This window comes from Thamnophis sirtalis, unplaced genomic scaffold, assembly GCF_051295495.1.
Source record: "Thamnophis sirtalis isolate CommonGarterSnake01/CBP01778 unplaced genomic scaffold, rThaSir2_p1.2 scaffold_8, whole genome shotgun sequence".
Classification (NCBI taxonomy): domain Eukaryota; kingdom Metazoa; phylum Chordata; class Lepidosauria; order Squamata; family Natricidae; genus Thamnophis; species Thamnophis sirtalis.
The window spans coordinates 38898263-38913284 of NW_028261388.1; the positions used below are offsets into that span (position 1 = coordinate 38898263).

The 15022-nt window shown below is 36.6% G+C and overlaps 1 protein-coding gene across 2 annotated transcripts in view; it reads left to right on the forward strand.

The window, feature by feature from the left end:
* ILDR2 (immunoglobulin like domain containing receptor 2) overlaps positions 1–14012 on the forward strand; it is an 81105-nt gene extending 67093 nt beyond the window's left edge. The window contains exons 7-12 of one of the 2 annotated variants that reach the window (XM_087721486.1): positions 964–1110; positions 4008–4184; positions 4691–4804; positions 9189–9399; positions 10579–11239; positions 13570–14012. In XM_087721486.1, the coding sequence (XP_087577612.1) occupies positions 964–1110; positions 4008–4184; positions 4691–4804; positions 9189–9399; positions 10579–11239; positions 13570–13605 (1346 nt within the window). In that variant the 3' untranslated portion in view covers positions 13606–14012. The remainder of the gene's footprint in view (positions 1–963; positions 1111–4007; positions 4185–4690; positions 4805–9188; positions 9400–10578; positions 11240–13569) is intronic. The other variant, XM_087721487.1, reaches the window with a different exon arrangement.
* The last annotated feature ends 1010 nt before the right edge of the window (positions 14013–15022 follow it).

The following is a 15022-nucleotide window of genomic DNA, read 5'->3' on the forward strand; positions in this document are numbered from 1 at the left end:
AAAACAATGTATCCAGCCTCCAGCCTCTAAGTGGCAGTGTAACTGCTTTTCCTCCTGTTGTTACAACCCTCTTTATAATCCTTCTTATTTTCTTCTTTATATTCCAAGCTTAAGAAAGAAAGAAAAACCTTAAATGGAGATAAAAAAAAATCCAATCAACCAAATCAAGCATTATAAAAAAAGAAGGATAATTTTAATCCATAGGTATAAGCAAAAGTAAAAAAAGAAGAAGAAAAATTAATCCATTCAGTTTAAAAAATAGGGAGCCCCTGCAAAAGTTCCATCCATGAAAAAAAAGAAAGAAATTAGAAACTGGATAACACACTAAGTTCAATACATATCAATCTCGCTGCCTACAGTCTTTTGTCTTCAATCTTAACTTAACTTAAAAAATTTTCTTGGTTAGTCTCTTCCTCTAACAATAAAATTTCCTCACAAATTAGACACACTTTCTTTTTCCACTTTCTTCCCGTTCCGGAACTGTCTCAAGTTCAGCAGCTTCATTAGCTGCGTTTCTGTCACCGGAAAAAAGGCTATTCCTGGATCTTTCAGGGACTTTGCGGTGTCCCTGAGATCAACAGGAGATGTCCTTCTCAATCACCGTCTCTGCGGGACGGTTTAAGTACGAATGGACCATCCAGCAGCAGGAATTCGACTGCGATTTGGAACACCAAGATCTCATGTTGTGCCATCGCGACGTCAGCTCTCTTCTCCACAGTGTATTACTCCTTATAGACCCTCTCAAGAAACACTATTTCTTCTATCTTAAATAGTTGTAGGACTCAGATTCATGGGTCTACTTTTAATTTAAACCAATTTTATCAAATAAGTAGAGGTACTATAAACTAAAGATTAGCATTTGTTTTCAGCCTATGTATTGTGCAATTCATTTATTATTTGTATTTCATTGATCAATTAATCCACGTCCAACTTTTCATTCATGTATCTTCTTTTTGTTTACAGAATGGATGTTTGTGGGCTTGGTGATCCTGGGGTTTTTCCTTTTCTTTCTCCTAGTCGGCATTTGCTGGTGCCAATGCTGCCCTCATAACTGCTGCTGTTACATTCGTTGCCCTTTCTGTCCAGAGACCTGCTGCTGTCCACGAGCATGTGAGTAACTGTATACAATGCAGATCAAAGTGTAAACAAATATTTCATCAAGATACATTGTCTATCTGTCTATATAAAATATGTTTCTTTATATAAAGAAAAATTATGTGCTAAGAACTGTGGCACAGTGGTTAGAATACAGTACTGCAGGCTACTTCTGCTGACTGCTCTCACTGGCTCAAGGTTGATTCAGCCTTCCATCTTTCCGAGGTTGATAAAACCCAGATTGTTGTGACAATATGCTGATTCTGTAAACTGCTTAGAGAGGGCTGTAAAGCACTGTGAAGTGGTATATAAGTGCTATTGCTATTCATCGGATTGAAAATTATAGTTAGGGTACATACAGTATAAAAATCAATATAAAAAGTTAAAACTTAAATTATCTGGTCATGAAGAGGACTAAATTTCATATAAATGTTATTCATGGGATAGCAACAAAATATTCCCAGGCTAGGTGAAACCATGTTTAACCAGATACATGTAATTACTGGAGGTTGAATAAAATTGAACTACTTTGTTCTATGACATTTTAGAACACTGTTCCTCAACTTTAGTTACTTTAAGGTGAAAGCCTACGCATCTTAAAGTTGCTGAGATTGGAAACATTGCTTTAGAACAGGAATCCCAACCTTTCAATTTTTCCATGGACTGGGGGAGGGGGGGATGGTTTTGCATATAAACTAGATTCTGCACATGGGCAGATGAAGCTTCACTTGCTTGCTTACCACTTGCATGGCCTGGTTCCTGATGGGCCACTGGTCTGTGGCCCAGGGGTTGGAGAGCCCTGCTTTAGAACATTTTTAAAACATGTCTGTTAGTATAACTTCCTTTGACCTTTTGTATAAACAAGTTACTGTTTATAAATACAATAAACCTTAACCTTAACCTTATTTAACTTGTTGTATAGCTGACTATCAAAGTTTACAATTTATTTGTACTGCTAGTGTAGGATAATGTACCTAATAGTGAAGGTTTTTTGCTAGCACACCTAGATTTTGTCAGTCTTCTTATCTGCAATTCTACAAGCTTTCTCAAGAGCTCATCTTAAACTGTTGAGATCTTTGGAAATAATATGGAGATTGGCACAGACAATTTGCAGGTTTCTCCAGTTTCAATTAGCGGGTATATTAACAACTAGCAAAAAGCCACTATTGGGTGTGAGTTTGCAATGTTAACTTTTTAAAGTGTTATTTTTTTAAAGCAGCTGTTTCATTTTTGATGATTTGAAAGTTTTTCATAACATTTCAGCAGCTTCAATCAACAGTGGTAGCTAAATGACATTTAAATTCAGAGTTGGCCTCCTCAGGGTGTCGTTGTCCAGACAGTGCCGGCTAGCAACCTCCAGAGGGAGAGCCTTCTCTGTGGGAGCGCCTTCCCTCTGGAATGAGCTGCTCCTGGAACTTCACATAATCCCCGACTTCTGGTCCTTCCGACGCACCCTAAAAAGTTGGCTTTTCCAGCAAGCTGGCCTGGCTGAATAGAATAAAATACAGGATTAATTTGGTTGTTAATTTTAATTTAACTTTTAAATTTTTATTGTACATATCAATTGGGGTTTTTTTTGAATACTTTAAGTCCTTGGGAAAAGGGCAGCATGTAAATCCAATATACCTCAAACCTTAAATTCATCCACAAATTCAGTTAGTTAAAAAGAACTGGATTATTGTACTGGAGAAGATAGGTATGCATTCAAAATTACTGCATGTATAAAATGGTACTCATCTTTCTGAATCAAAATGACTATATGTTGAGAAAGAACAATCATACAATTTCATTGGGCACATTTTTGTTTGTATTAATCCTACTTTGTTACCATATCTGTTCAACAAGTGGTCCTTTTATATTAACTGTCGATGGTAGTAAAGGTAAATTGCTATGAGATTAAGGGAGAATCGCTGAGTTGGAAATATCAAATGAGGTCACTGAGTTCAATCCCCTCACCAGCAAGAGAGTGATTGGTTATATTATTTCAAATACCATTTATCGCATTTTTTGGAGTATAAGATACACTTCCCTCCCAAAAGTGTGGGTGGAAATGTCTCTGCGTCTTATACAGCAAATATTGTGATGGGGGGGTTGGTGCACCGCTGATTAGCTGTTCTAGAATGGGCCACAGTGGTGGTGTTGAGTGGGGCCATGGTGGCGACGAATGGGCCACGGCAGTGAATGGGCCACAGTGGGAGAGGAAAACTGGCTGCGACAAATGGCTGCAGCAGCAGCAAAGGGGCAGCGGAGGAGTGGTAGCGAACAGGGAATGGCAAACGGGGGTTGGCGGCAAACGGGCCGTGGTGAATGGGCTGCAGCGAATGGGCCAGATGAATACCAGATGGATGCTAGGAGGCAGAGGCAGATTTTTTTTCTTGTTTTCCTCCCCAAAAGCTAAGTGCTTTTTATAGACCAGAGCGTCTTAGAGTCTGAAAAATATGGTATATCCTGGACTTGTCTATTCAGTTGTTCAAATTTCATTGTAAGATACTGCTCAATTTTGTACAAATAATCAGTTCAAAAACCAAATTTTCTTGTGGCATTAATAAGTAAATTATGTTCTGGAATATCTTCTAGTGAGATTGCTTCTTCAAAACAACTTTACTAAATTTACATTATAATGCTTATTCCCACATATCCTATCTCCTCCAGGTTTCCAAGATTGAGGAAAGCTAGTCTGACAACTCTTCTGAGTTGTGCTCAGCTAATGATTTTAGGTTTTCTATTTCCATTTCCAATGTAGCCTACACACCTGAGATTTCCTCATGGCCTCCAATTCAAATAGGGATCAGATCCAATCCTCCTTCATTTTTCACATTAGCCAGTATCGACTGGGTTATCTGCTAGCTAAACAAGGAAAGGACAGCTGCTGCTTGATATATTTTAAGTATTGTTTGTTACTCTTTTTTCAGTGTATGAAGCAGGAAAAGCTGCAAAAGCTGGATATCCTCCAGCAGTCACATCAATCCCAGGTCCATACTGTATCCCTACTGTTTTGGGTAGTGGCGTCCCATCTCATGCTGTCCTTGTGGAGAAGTCACATCTACCTCCGTTGGCACCAAGTGAATCTGGTGCAGGAACACAAAGTGGTAATCTCTCTCTATCTCTCCCTCCCTCTCTCCCTCCCTCAAATGAAGAGTTATGTTTTATGACTGTCTAAATATGAATTTAGGAGTAGTTGTGGCAGATATCTAGTTGGGAATGTTTCTGTTTCCAAAAGAATAGGAAAACCATGAAGAAAATTTGAATTCTGAAGTCAGTGAAGATTACATTCCATTGATGCTGGGATTCCCAGCAAGCTCTCTCTGTCAGATGTTACTGAATGAGCAGATGAAATTCAGAGAAAGCTAGGGTAAAGAGAGACAGATCGAAGCTGACTCAAGCAGGGCTTTAAAGATGACAAGCAGCACTTTGAAGTGGACTTGGGAACCTCCTCATCATCAGTAGTTAGTTTATTATTTAATAAAACATATTCCTAAATATTTAAAAACTCGTAGGATAGTTATACATCATAGCACAATGACCTCCTAATGGAATATTAAATATTTGTGTCCTAGAAAGAATACATTTACTAATCACTTACTTCTCTATGCAGTGCACAAGGGTTACCGAATACAAACTGACAAAGACAGAGATTCTATGAAGGTGCTGTACTATGTTGAGAAAGAATTGGCTCAGTTTGACCCAGCCAGAAGGATGCGAGAGAGATGTGAGAAACAATTTTATCAACTATTTCAAACTAATGCTGTCCTTTCTTCAATTCAAAATATTATGGGATTTTTAACATAGACTTCCCACTGCCATGCTCACCACCATATTCTATCCTTAGGTAATGCTGGTTCCAGGTGTTGTTAGAACTGCCCCCTCCAAAAAAGTGGGCTACTTTTCAAAAATGCTTAGGAAAAATTTTCTGGATGTTTGATAAATCTGTTAGTTGTGTAAATTAAGTTACATAAACATGTTATCTAGTTCATATATTGCAGTTGGAAGGAGGTTGAAACTTTCACGTGACTTTTTCAATAAGTACAAAAAAATTCAATTAAATGAGCCCCTGCATGCAATTGTAATGCTGTATAAAATAAGTCCTTTTACTAAAATAAGAATCAAGGATTAGAACTGCCTATTTCCTCTGTTGCTTAGCTAATCATATATGGCTTCCTTTTTAAAAGTAGTTTAAATATTGTTTATGTCATAAACTAGTAATATATAATACAATCCACTCTTAACCAATTTTTTTTTATAAACCAGATTTTAAAAAGATTTAACAAGTACTTTAGGAAGAAGATAAATTAGCTATATTACCATTTCCATGCAATAAGTTCCACTGTGAATAACTGAGTCATTCATTGAAGTGTTTTTTTCCTAAATAATATTATAGCAGGTGCATGCCCACAAATTGCTACTCACGGATACTTTATTTCATATCTATCTGTACATAGCAATCATTTCAAATGAAACAAAATAGTAACCCAAGACATTGACTCGTTTAGCCCTCTCAGATTTGATGAATACAGGGAGTTTTATGTAAAAAATAATAATTGCTGCTGTCTATTTTTAGCATACACATTCAATAGACTCACTTTAGAAGAGCCAGTACGTTCTAGCAGTCTCAGACATGCAGGCTGCCTCAATCAATTGACAGGCAGACTGAAGGAATGACTTTAAACACAGTTCTGAGAAAAAACTAGCAAATTACATGGTGTTCTACAACACTCATCACTGAACATGCTGCCATTTCCACCCACTGAGAATACTATAAAAAGGTTCCCTCCAGATTGGAATGCCTCGGATCCAAATGTCATTACATGCAGTGGGATAAGCAATGGGGGTGATGGGTGGAAAACATCAAGTCATTGTGAAAAGCTGCATTTACCATTCCAGAAAAAGTATTACTGAGATACCATATTTCTGACACCGTAAAAATAATGCATATCAAAATGTTCACATTATAATATAAATGTCACATTGGTTTGATATGCTGTTCTATAAGCAGACTTCACTATAAAGGCACCATTTTTTAAGATGTAGTTTCTATGGAATTTTTTTTCTGAACTCCCCCTCCCTCTCTATTTAGCTCTGATCTGCAGTCATTTTTGCAATATTTTTAAACTGGACCAATCTTTAAATTAGACTTAAAAGACATTTAGTTCTTTAAAAAATGTATAGCTTGCCCACTGTTCAAAGAAACTTTTCAAGGAAACTTATAACAGCCATAAAATCTAAATAAAGGAAGAAATCTAAGTTAAGTAGGCAATGCAATAATCACTTCTGCATTCTATATTAGCAACATTTTTCCTGCCATCTTCAAGAACAGACCCAGAGTAACAGACCCATATCATTGCAATAATTCAAATATGCATATGTTACCAGGACATGGATTATCCATGATCAGAAGGGTTGCAGCTGCCAGCATTCAAGTGACAGAAGAAAATCTAATATCCCAACTCTGTATTCCACCTCCTTCATAGGGAATGAATAGTAATCTCACCCAGAACCGAAGATTTTTCCAGTTCTTAGACAATCAATCCACAGTGTTTCCATCTTGTTGGATTCAGCTTCTGGTTATTTATCCAATTCCAAGAAAAAGTAATCTATAAAAAAACTGTACCAGTTAGAGCTATAGATATCATCAGTATAAAAGTGATATTCAACTCCAAATCTACTGATGATAACACCAATGAATTAATATAGATAAACAAGAGTGATAAAATGGATTTGGAGTCAGGAACTCTGTAATCCCTTAATTGTTTCTGGAGTAGGCACCAAGCCATTGAAAAATAATGCCTTCAACTTCAGAGGTAGATGGCAAAATACTTAGATTAAATCCAGGAGAGAATAGAAAGTTGCAGTTATCCTGTATTTCCCATTCAATCTGTCATCTAGCAAAGAAAAAAGTAACTTCAGTGCCAAACAAGGCCTGAAAGCAAACTGGAACATGTCTAGTGTATCAATATTATTCAATAACTCATAAAGAAATTGTTTATCATCCTATCAAGCATTTAGCCCAAGCAATAATACTTGTAATAGGACAGTAGTTCTCAAGTATCTCCCAAGTCTAAGGTGTGGTCTTTAGAAAGGATTAGACCACCACTTCTTTTACAGCAGAGAAGATACTCTAATGCATTTACCTCTCCCTGGATCAATATCATCAGTTCCAGTCTGCTAGATGTAATAAGCAAAATGGACAAGAATCAAATTTGCAGGTGATAGGTTAACATATCGCTACCCTAAATTCTCGAAACTGAAACTTGTCCCCTAAAACATGAACTGTTGGTGATGTATATATCACTCCAGATTCAGCTATAATAGTTGCAAACTACTTCCTTAGCAAATTTACCACAGTGAACAAACTAACATTTCAGGAGCTGTCATTACTGGGTCATTGTTGAAGAATCTTTTCACTACCCGAAATAGTTCTGCCAAACAGCAATGTTACAAGTCCAAATTGATGTTTCTTGCTTCTTCACTGTCACCTCTATGGCCACTTCAGCCAATTTAGCCAGAGAGGTTGTTGGAGAACGTAATGATTAATATGCCAGCAATACTACTGTCTTTTCCAGTGCCAAATACATGGAAACAGTTAATATTTCCTTATAAAAATGATGAAATTTTATGAAAACATCATAAACTCTGTCCTTGGCCCTCCAAACCAGGTTGCCCTGAAATTATTACTTAAATTAGCAAAGAGGATGAGAATAATTCTATCAATGTCTCCATCCAATTTTTGATAATGTATGTCAATCAGTCCTTTCATCTGCACTGAAATAATGGGTAGAACGTTAGTAACAAGTGACCTGGTTTCTTAAAACAGCACCAGAATAACAGAAGATGGCCTGGAACTTTTGATTTGGGACAGCTTTCAAACATTTAGCCTGTAGTTTTTCTTTAGTTGACTAATTGTGCTCCCAGTGATACATCTTCCATTGTCTGAAAACTCATTCTTCTATACACACATCCTGCATCATACATAATATCCATAGATATTGTATATACTTAGCAATAATCAACAGTATGCCAACAAGTATAACAAAGCATACACATATAACACAAGCAGCAGGCCTTGACCTTTAAATTGCTCAGTTTCTCTAGGGATTCCTAATGATGCTATCTTATTTTATTCTTTTGGGAACAAGCACACTGGCAACATTCTCATTGCCCCAAAGAAATGAATCCTTCTCACTCAGGCCTCAGTCAGATGGAGAAGTGCTAAGTCAATTATCTCAGGCCTTTCTAGCATCACCAGTGCCAAGGACTAAATGGAAGAACATTCTTCCTAGCGGAAGAGTACAGAAAATCAGCCAGCAAGCTACAAACCAAAAGCCAGCAAGTATTCTGTTCTTTGCAAGACGAGGTTCTATGCTGCAGAATGCTGGTAAATTTCCCAAACGAGAGATTGTTGATGATGATTTTACGTTTCCCTTGGTCAGACAGAACCCATTAAGTAGTACTGTGGAATCCATTTATATACTGTATGTATATTTATAACAGAAAGGAAGACCAAATAGATGAAAGGCAAAGTAGTCAATCTCCACTTGAATGTGGTGAGGCAAAGAGAGTTGAGCATTCAGCAGAACACCTCCTGGCATCTAGCTTTGGAGCAATTTATGAAAGCATAAGCTTGTTATTAAGCAAATAGATAAATAAACGTTTTGTGCCACGTCTCATTATTTGGAATAGTTCCTGATTTGCAAAGGTTTCCCAAGTCAAACACTGTTTCACCCCAGTTAATCTCCCCTATTCTTTTTAGAGTTATAGGGTAAAGTTTATGAGCACGGTACTAATGCAAGTTTTTTGTTCTTAAAATGTATCACAGTTACTAATAGTGATAAACATAATAGCAGAACATAAGTTTATATGTATAATATAATTTGAAAAAATTGACTTTTCCCCATGCATGGCAGCTAGGTTTTTTTTGACAGAATCAGTGGTGGAAATTAAAATAAGTAAGGTTGAGAACTATTGCTTGTAATTTCTTCTACATCATAAGTAAACAATGAAATTGTTTATGCAAATAATGTTCAGGGTGGTATAAGCATCTTAAGAAATTGTACCTTTTCTAACACTTTCCCAGTAACTACAATCTTTCATTCCAGACAGTAACACCATCTCAGAGCTCAGTTCTTTACACGACGGGGGTGCCAACTTCCGCCAGTCTTACCGTCAGGTGTGCAGGAAAGCACTTCCTCCTTCAGGAGACATGGGTGGTGATGCTGAGTACTGGACAGGGGTTGTTAGTGGAAGTGGTGCATCCAGACCACAAACACGTTCTGATTACAGGGAACACGGAGGAAGCTTCAGAATGAGGTAGGTTTAGTGCTGAAAAGTGTAAATAGAAGGCTATTGCCTTTCAGTATTTTTACTTTCCTGATTTATATGGATTAATAGCAAGTATGAACATAAGGCATTTTAAAGATCTGATACACTGCACTGGATATGATAAAGCAAGGAAAGCCAGTTCGGTGTAGTGGTTAAAACGCTAGATTAGAAACTGGGAGGTTGTGATTGTTGGCCCTCCCTTAGGCATGAAAGTTAGTTGGATGACTTCATGCCAATCACTCTCTCAACAACCTCACACTGCTGTTGTTATGAGGAATGAACATTATGCATATTATCTTGAGTTGTACAAAATAAAGATGAGTTGTATATTTAATCATAATCAAGCTAAGTTACAAAGTAGTTTGCACAGTTGAAGCACAATAAAAGGGCATTGTCTTATCCGGAAAATGTATTGTGTAATTATAAGACCTCCCTGAAAATAAGGCCAAGCACTTATTTGGGGGGGGGGTTCAAAAGAAAATAAGACCCTGTCTTATTTTCAGGGAAACACGGAAGTAGATAACTTCATCACTTTCTTTGTGCTCAGAAATAGAGCGATATTTGAAGTGATTGACACAAAATAAAGAACAATCCACTCTTTATTTCTTTTTTCTTCTCCCAAAATATTATACTGCTGTCTCGTTTAGCTGGCAACCAACTACTGTGTCAGATCTTAGTCATATGTACTATTCCCAAATCAGGATTTCCCCAACACATGCCTGGCTTAGTAATAGTCGTCAACTTAGAGGACAGATGAAGTATAAGAAATGACATATTTGGAATATTCTCTTAGTTGATTATTTGCCTGGCAAAGGGTCCAAATTCAATAGCTGCAAATCCAATTGAAAGGGCATGTGGTAAAAGACCTCTACTGGAGACTTTGGAGAATAACTTTTTCAGGTAGCCTGATGTAGAAAACTACATAGATAAAAAGTTATGACTTTGTTTAGGTATATACTTTTCCCTGCTCTAGAAATAGGGCGATCAGTGTTAAAAAAGAATTTTCCACTGATCACTTGGGTGCTGCCAGTACAAGTATAATACTGCTGTAATATTTCAAATGTTCATTTGGGAATTACTTACATTGACTGAACAGACAAGTAGTTACATAATTAATCTAAAAAAATTAAACCAAAATTCAAAGCATCTCTTTTATCTCTTACCCAGCCAGCAGAGATCAAAGTCAGAAATGCTTTCAAGAAAGAGTTTTTCTTTCGGAGTGCCAGCTGTCTCCATGGATGAATTAGCAGCCTTTGCTGAATCTTACAGTCAACAGGCTCATCGGACTGAGGCGACTCAAGAGCCACGACACTTTGAGAGAACAGGATCAAGGGTGGGGCCAATACAACATCTGGAGAATTCAGATGATTTTTATAGTAAACGCAGGGGAGGAAATCGTGAACCCATAACAGACCCAGAACGGGGTTGGAGATACAGTCCACCTAGGAGACGTATGCATGAAGAGAAACACCTGCCTCGGCTAGTGTGTCGGACACCTGGAGGAAGTCAGAAATATGATCACTCCTACCTCACTAGTGCCCTCGAAAGGAAATCACGAAGCTATGATGAGAATGGTGAACATAGTGACACACCTTCAAAGCTCAGCTCACAATCCAGTCAAAGAGGAGGATCTTACTATGCTTGGTCACCACAATCAACTTATAAGGCAGAACAGCAGCAGCAACAACCTCCACAACAAGAGGAAGGAGAAGATATTCTGCCACCTTACAGTGAGAGGGAATTGAGCCGGGGTTCTTCATACAAAAACAGAGAACAACCTAACTTCAATTCATCAGAGAAGAAGAGGAAAAAAGAGCCCCCCAAAACAGTGAGGTTATGCTTGATACCCTTGCTCTAGGGATAAATGGGCAGAATGTTTATTGCACTTTGATAGAATGATTCAGAGATGTTGTGTATTCTGGATTTAATGTTAAAGTTGCAGTTGGCAAACAACAACAACCCCTCACTACTTTTTCTTTACCTCAGGGAATATTGCTTTTACAATTCAAAAATGCCCATTTAAAAATGTGGCCAGATGAAAAGGATAGTGCAAACTTCAGTATGATAGATTAAGAGAAATATGAGTGAAGCAAAATATGAATTCAGCAAGTGTGTGTCATGGGCAGAAGGGTACGCCATGAATTCAGTAGAAATTGTCTTAATGTCATCTTAATTTCATCAATAAAAAGATCATTGTTTATTAATTTACACCTCTAAGTTAAAGAATTTAATATTATGCCACACTTGAAAGACATATTGCCTTATTTCTGAATGGTTGAAAGAGTTGTTATACAGTGAATTCACAATATGAACTTATCCATTGAACATTGTAGCTTTGGTGGTACAAGAATGATAGCAAAAAGAAAAGGATTCTGTATTAAAGTCTGCTCAGATGGTTCTTCTGCTTGTGATACTTCATTGGTTTCCATTGACATCCTTGTGGTGAACCAGATTTGTGAAGAGTAAATCAAGTGTATTCCTTAAAAATCTGAGAATACAGATAATCCTTTTTAGTGACTGCCTTGGTCAGTGACCATTCACAGTTACAACTATGATGAAAAGTAATTTTGTGATCAATATCCACATTTATGAATTTCACAGCATCTGTTTCTCAGTCACATGTTTGCCATTATAGTATTACATATTGTTCTATGCCTAATCACTTTTTTCCTCCCTCCCCCACTCACAAAGCACAATAATTGTCTATAACCAAAATTTTCACCACAGCACAGTGCATTGCTAAAAATGCTAACCACAAGTTAACAGGCTCAGCTCTGTCATCTTCATTACTTGATAGAACCATGCAACTCACAGCTGCTGCCTGAAACTGACAAGATCCAAATCAGTTTAACACTAAAGGCTTTTGTTTGTCTCTTGGGCAGCTATTGGCTGGCAGCTGGGAATATGCTAAGCAAAAAGCTGGGTCTACTGCATTCCTTTTGATGTAGTGCATTGTGTGTCTGTTACTCTCTTGTATTCCCTTCCTCTTTATTGAATGTAAATGCAAATATCATTTTTGTTCTTGCTAATTATCCTAGTGGTGGGGAGAACATTCTGAAAGACAAGGGAGTAGGGAAAAGGGGCTATATAAGCATTTGAATCCTTCAGGCTCTGTGAAGCATAAAAAAAATCTGAAGCAATAAGATAAAGACAGTTGCATTCACATGATTTTTCACTTCCTGCTTGAGTTACCAGTTCTAATTGCGATCCCTGAATGAGGACTACCTATATTAAATATAAACTTCAGGTTGTGCTTATGAGAAAACAGTTTAATGGAATGACGACAAACTGTTCAAACAAGTTTTTAAGGTTCCTATGAATGAATAAATAATTGATTCATAGCCACCTTTCTTTTCATGATCATTATATATAATAAACATTAAACAAATCAATGAAAAATCCATATTGATTACAATTAGCACATGACAAGCCTCCAGATAAATTATACCTTATAGGATAGTCCCTTGGCGTGAAATGGCCACTTCATTCTGTTACCTAATTAATCTCTTGTCTCTTCCTAGACTAACTCGGAAATGGATAAATATATTTTTTTCCAAGCCATTGGGAAAAAACTTTTTTTAAAGGAAGGCTGAATGTTTGATTTCATTGAATTGTGTGTTCCATGTGAAAAGAAGCACAGCGATTTTTTGCCTGTTTCACATGGAGTAAAAGAAAAAAGGAGGAAAGGGAATATGCCTTAACATATAAAAATAGTTGAAGAGCCTTCCTTTTATTTTGTTTCTTTATTTATATCATATAAAGGTCCCTTGCTCTTGAAGTGAAGCCTTTCTTGTTTTTGTGTGAAAGAATAATCACTTGACCACACAATGTTTTAGGCTACTGACTATTGTATTGCTAGGGGATCATTATTTTAAAGGAGAAGAGGAAAACATAGAGCCCCTTTGATGGAGTGTGTACTTGGGAGATTTTTAACTCCAAAAAAGGGGAATACAACATGAAACCCTTCTATATTTTTCATTATTTTCAATTGAAGGGCTGTGCAGGTGTATATTAGGCATATAATATGGCAGAAATGTTTGACCCATTTCATTTTATGTTTTTTTGGGAGGAGGAAGTAAAACATTGGTATGTTATACCCCATCTTTCTTGATTGCTTTTATATTTTATATTTTTGCTTCTCTTTTCTTGTTTTCTCAGAACGAATTCCCAACAAGGATGTCCCTTGTGGTTTGATGTTGATAGAGAAGAGTTCTCTTAATGGACTGGGAATACAGAAGCAAAGTCATGACGTCTTAAAGAAATAAATGCTTTCATAGGGTACATTCAGAGATTTGTATGTTTCATCTTGTGAACTGAGAACTTATATCATAGTCAGTGTTATCCAGCTGATCTCATGCAATTGATGGTCTGACCCCTTGGAAGGGAACAGCTTACTTGACTAGGAAATGAAACACAAAGTTTTATTTTGGCAAATTTATTCTCGTATGTCTTTCTGAAAAGGTGCTGCCTTTACATTCTATCTTTAGGCCTCGGAACAGTTGCAGTTTTAAAGAAGCAATTTCAATGTATAGTAGAATTTTTGTTTTCTGATATAGCAGACTTTCCACATGCCCTGGATCTTATGTTTCACAGGAAACATTGCCGCAGATTCAGCGAGTTTGTCCCATTTCTCTGCTGAATCACATACAGACAGAAATAGAGACTTCATATAAATAAGTAGTGATTGTTGTAATTTAAGAAATACTTTTCAAGAACATCTGGAAAAGGAAATATTCATCCTTTTGGAAATGTCTTGAAACAGAGACATGGAGCATTGGACTATGAAGGACAAAACAACAATGTATGACATGTGAAGTTCATTTATTATTGTTTTTTTAATGTCCTGTTCATTCAGTAATGGGAGATGCCAGTGAGATTAATGTTTTATTTTGAAAGTGAAACTCAATATATTTTGCTGTAATGAAAATGTTCCATGTTATTTTGCTATTGTCTGATATGATGTATCAGCATTGCCTTACAGATAAAGTATAGCCATAAAAGGCTTCAGCTGGGGTTACTGAATGGTCCTATCATAAGATGAGCTCAAGTAAAGGTTCTGCTGACAATACTCTTTGGACAATTATTATTGTTTTAGAAAACCAATTGGGAGGAGACACTACAACTAGAAAGAATAAAATGAGAGGCAAAGAAAATGCATACACACACATACAGGAATACATACACACACAGAGAAAGTCAAAACAAAGAATATATCTATGTAAATCTCTTTCTCCCTCTACATTTTTTATACTTATACACAGATCAGTATTACTTTGTGATTATTATTTCTGGTTGAGACTATTCTAAAAGCAATAGAAAAAAAATCCTAAAAATAAAAAAAATTGGATAAACATCACCATTAAGAACTACTTCATGTTTTTTTTTAATTTTTTTGTAAAGCATGAATAGTCTTACAATTGGGTGGCAGAATTAGCAGCTTAAAGAGCTCTTGAGTTTGTTATTTTTTGTATTATGTTGAAGGCATCAAGAAATTTTAAAAACCCTCAAAATTTTCCCATGCATTTTTTTTATAATAAAAGGGTTTAAAATGTCTAAACAAAAAGAAAATGTCTAAAATCTTGAAAGATTCCATGTGAAAACCCAGACAATC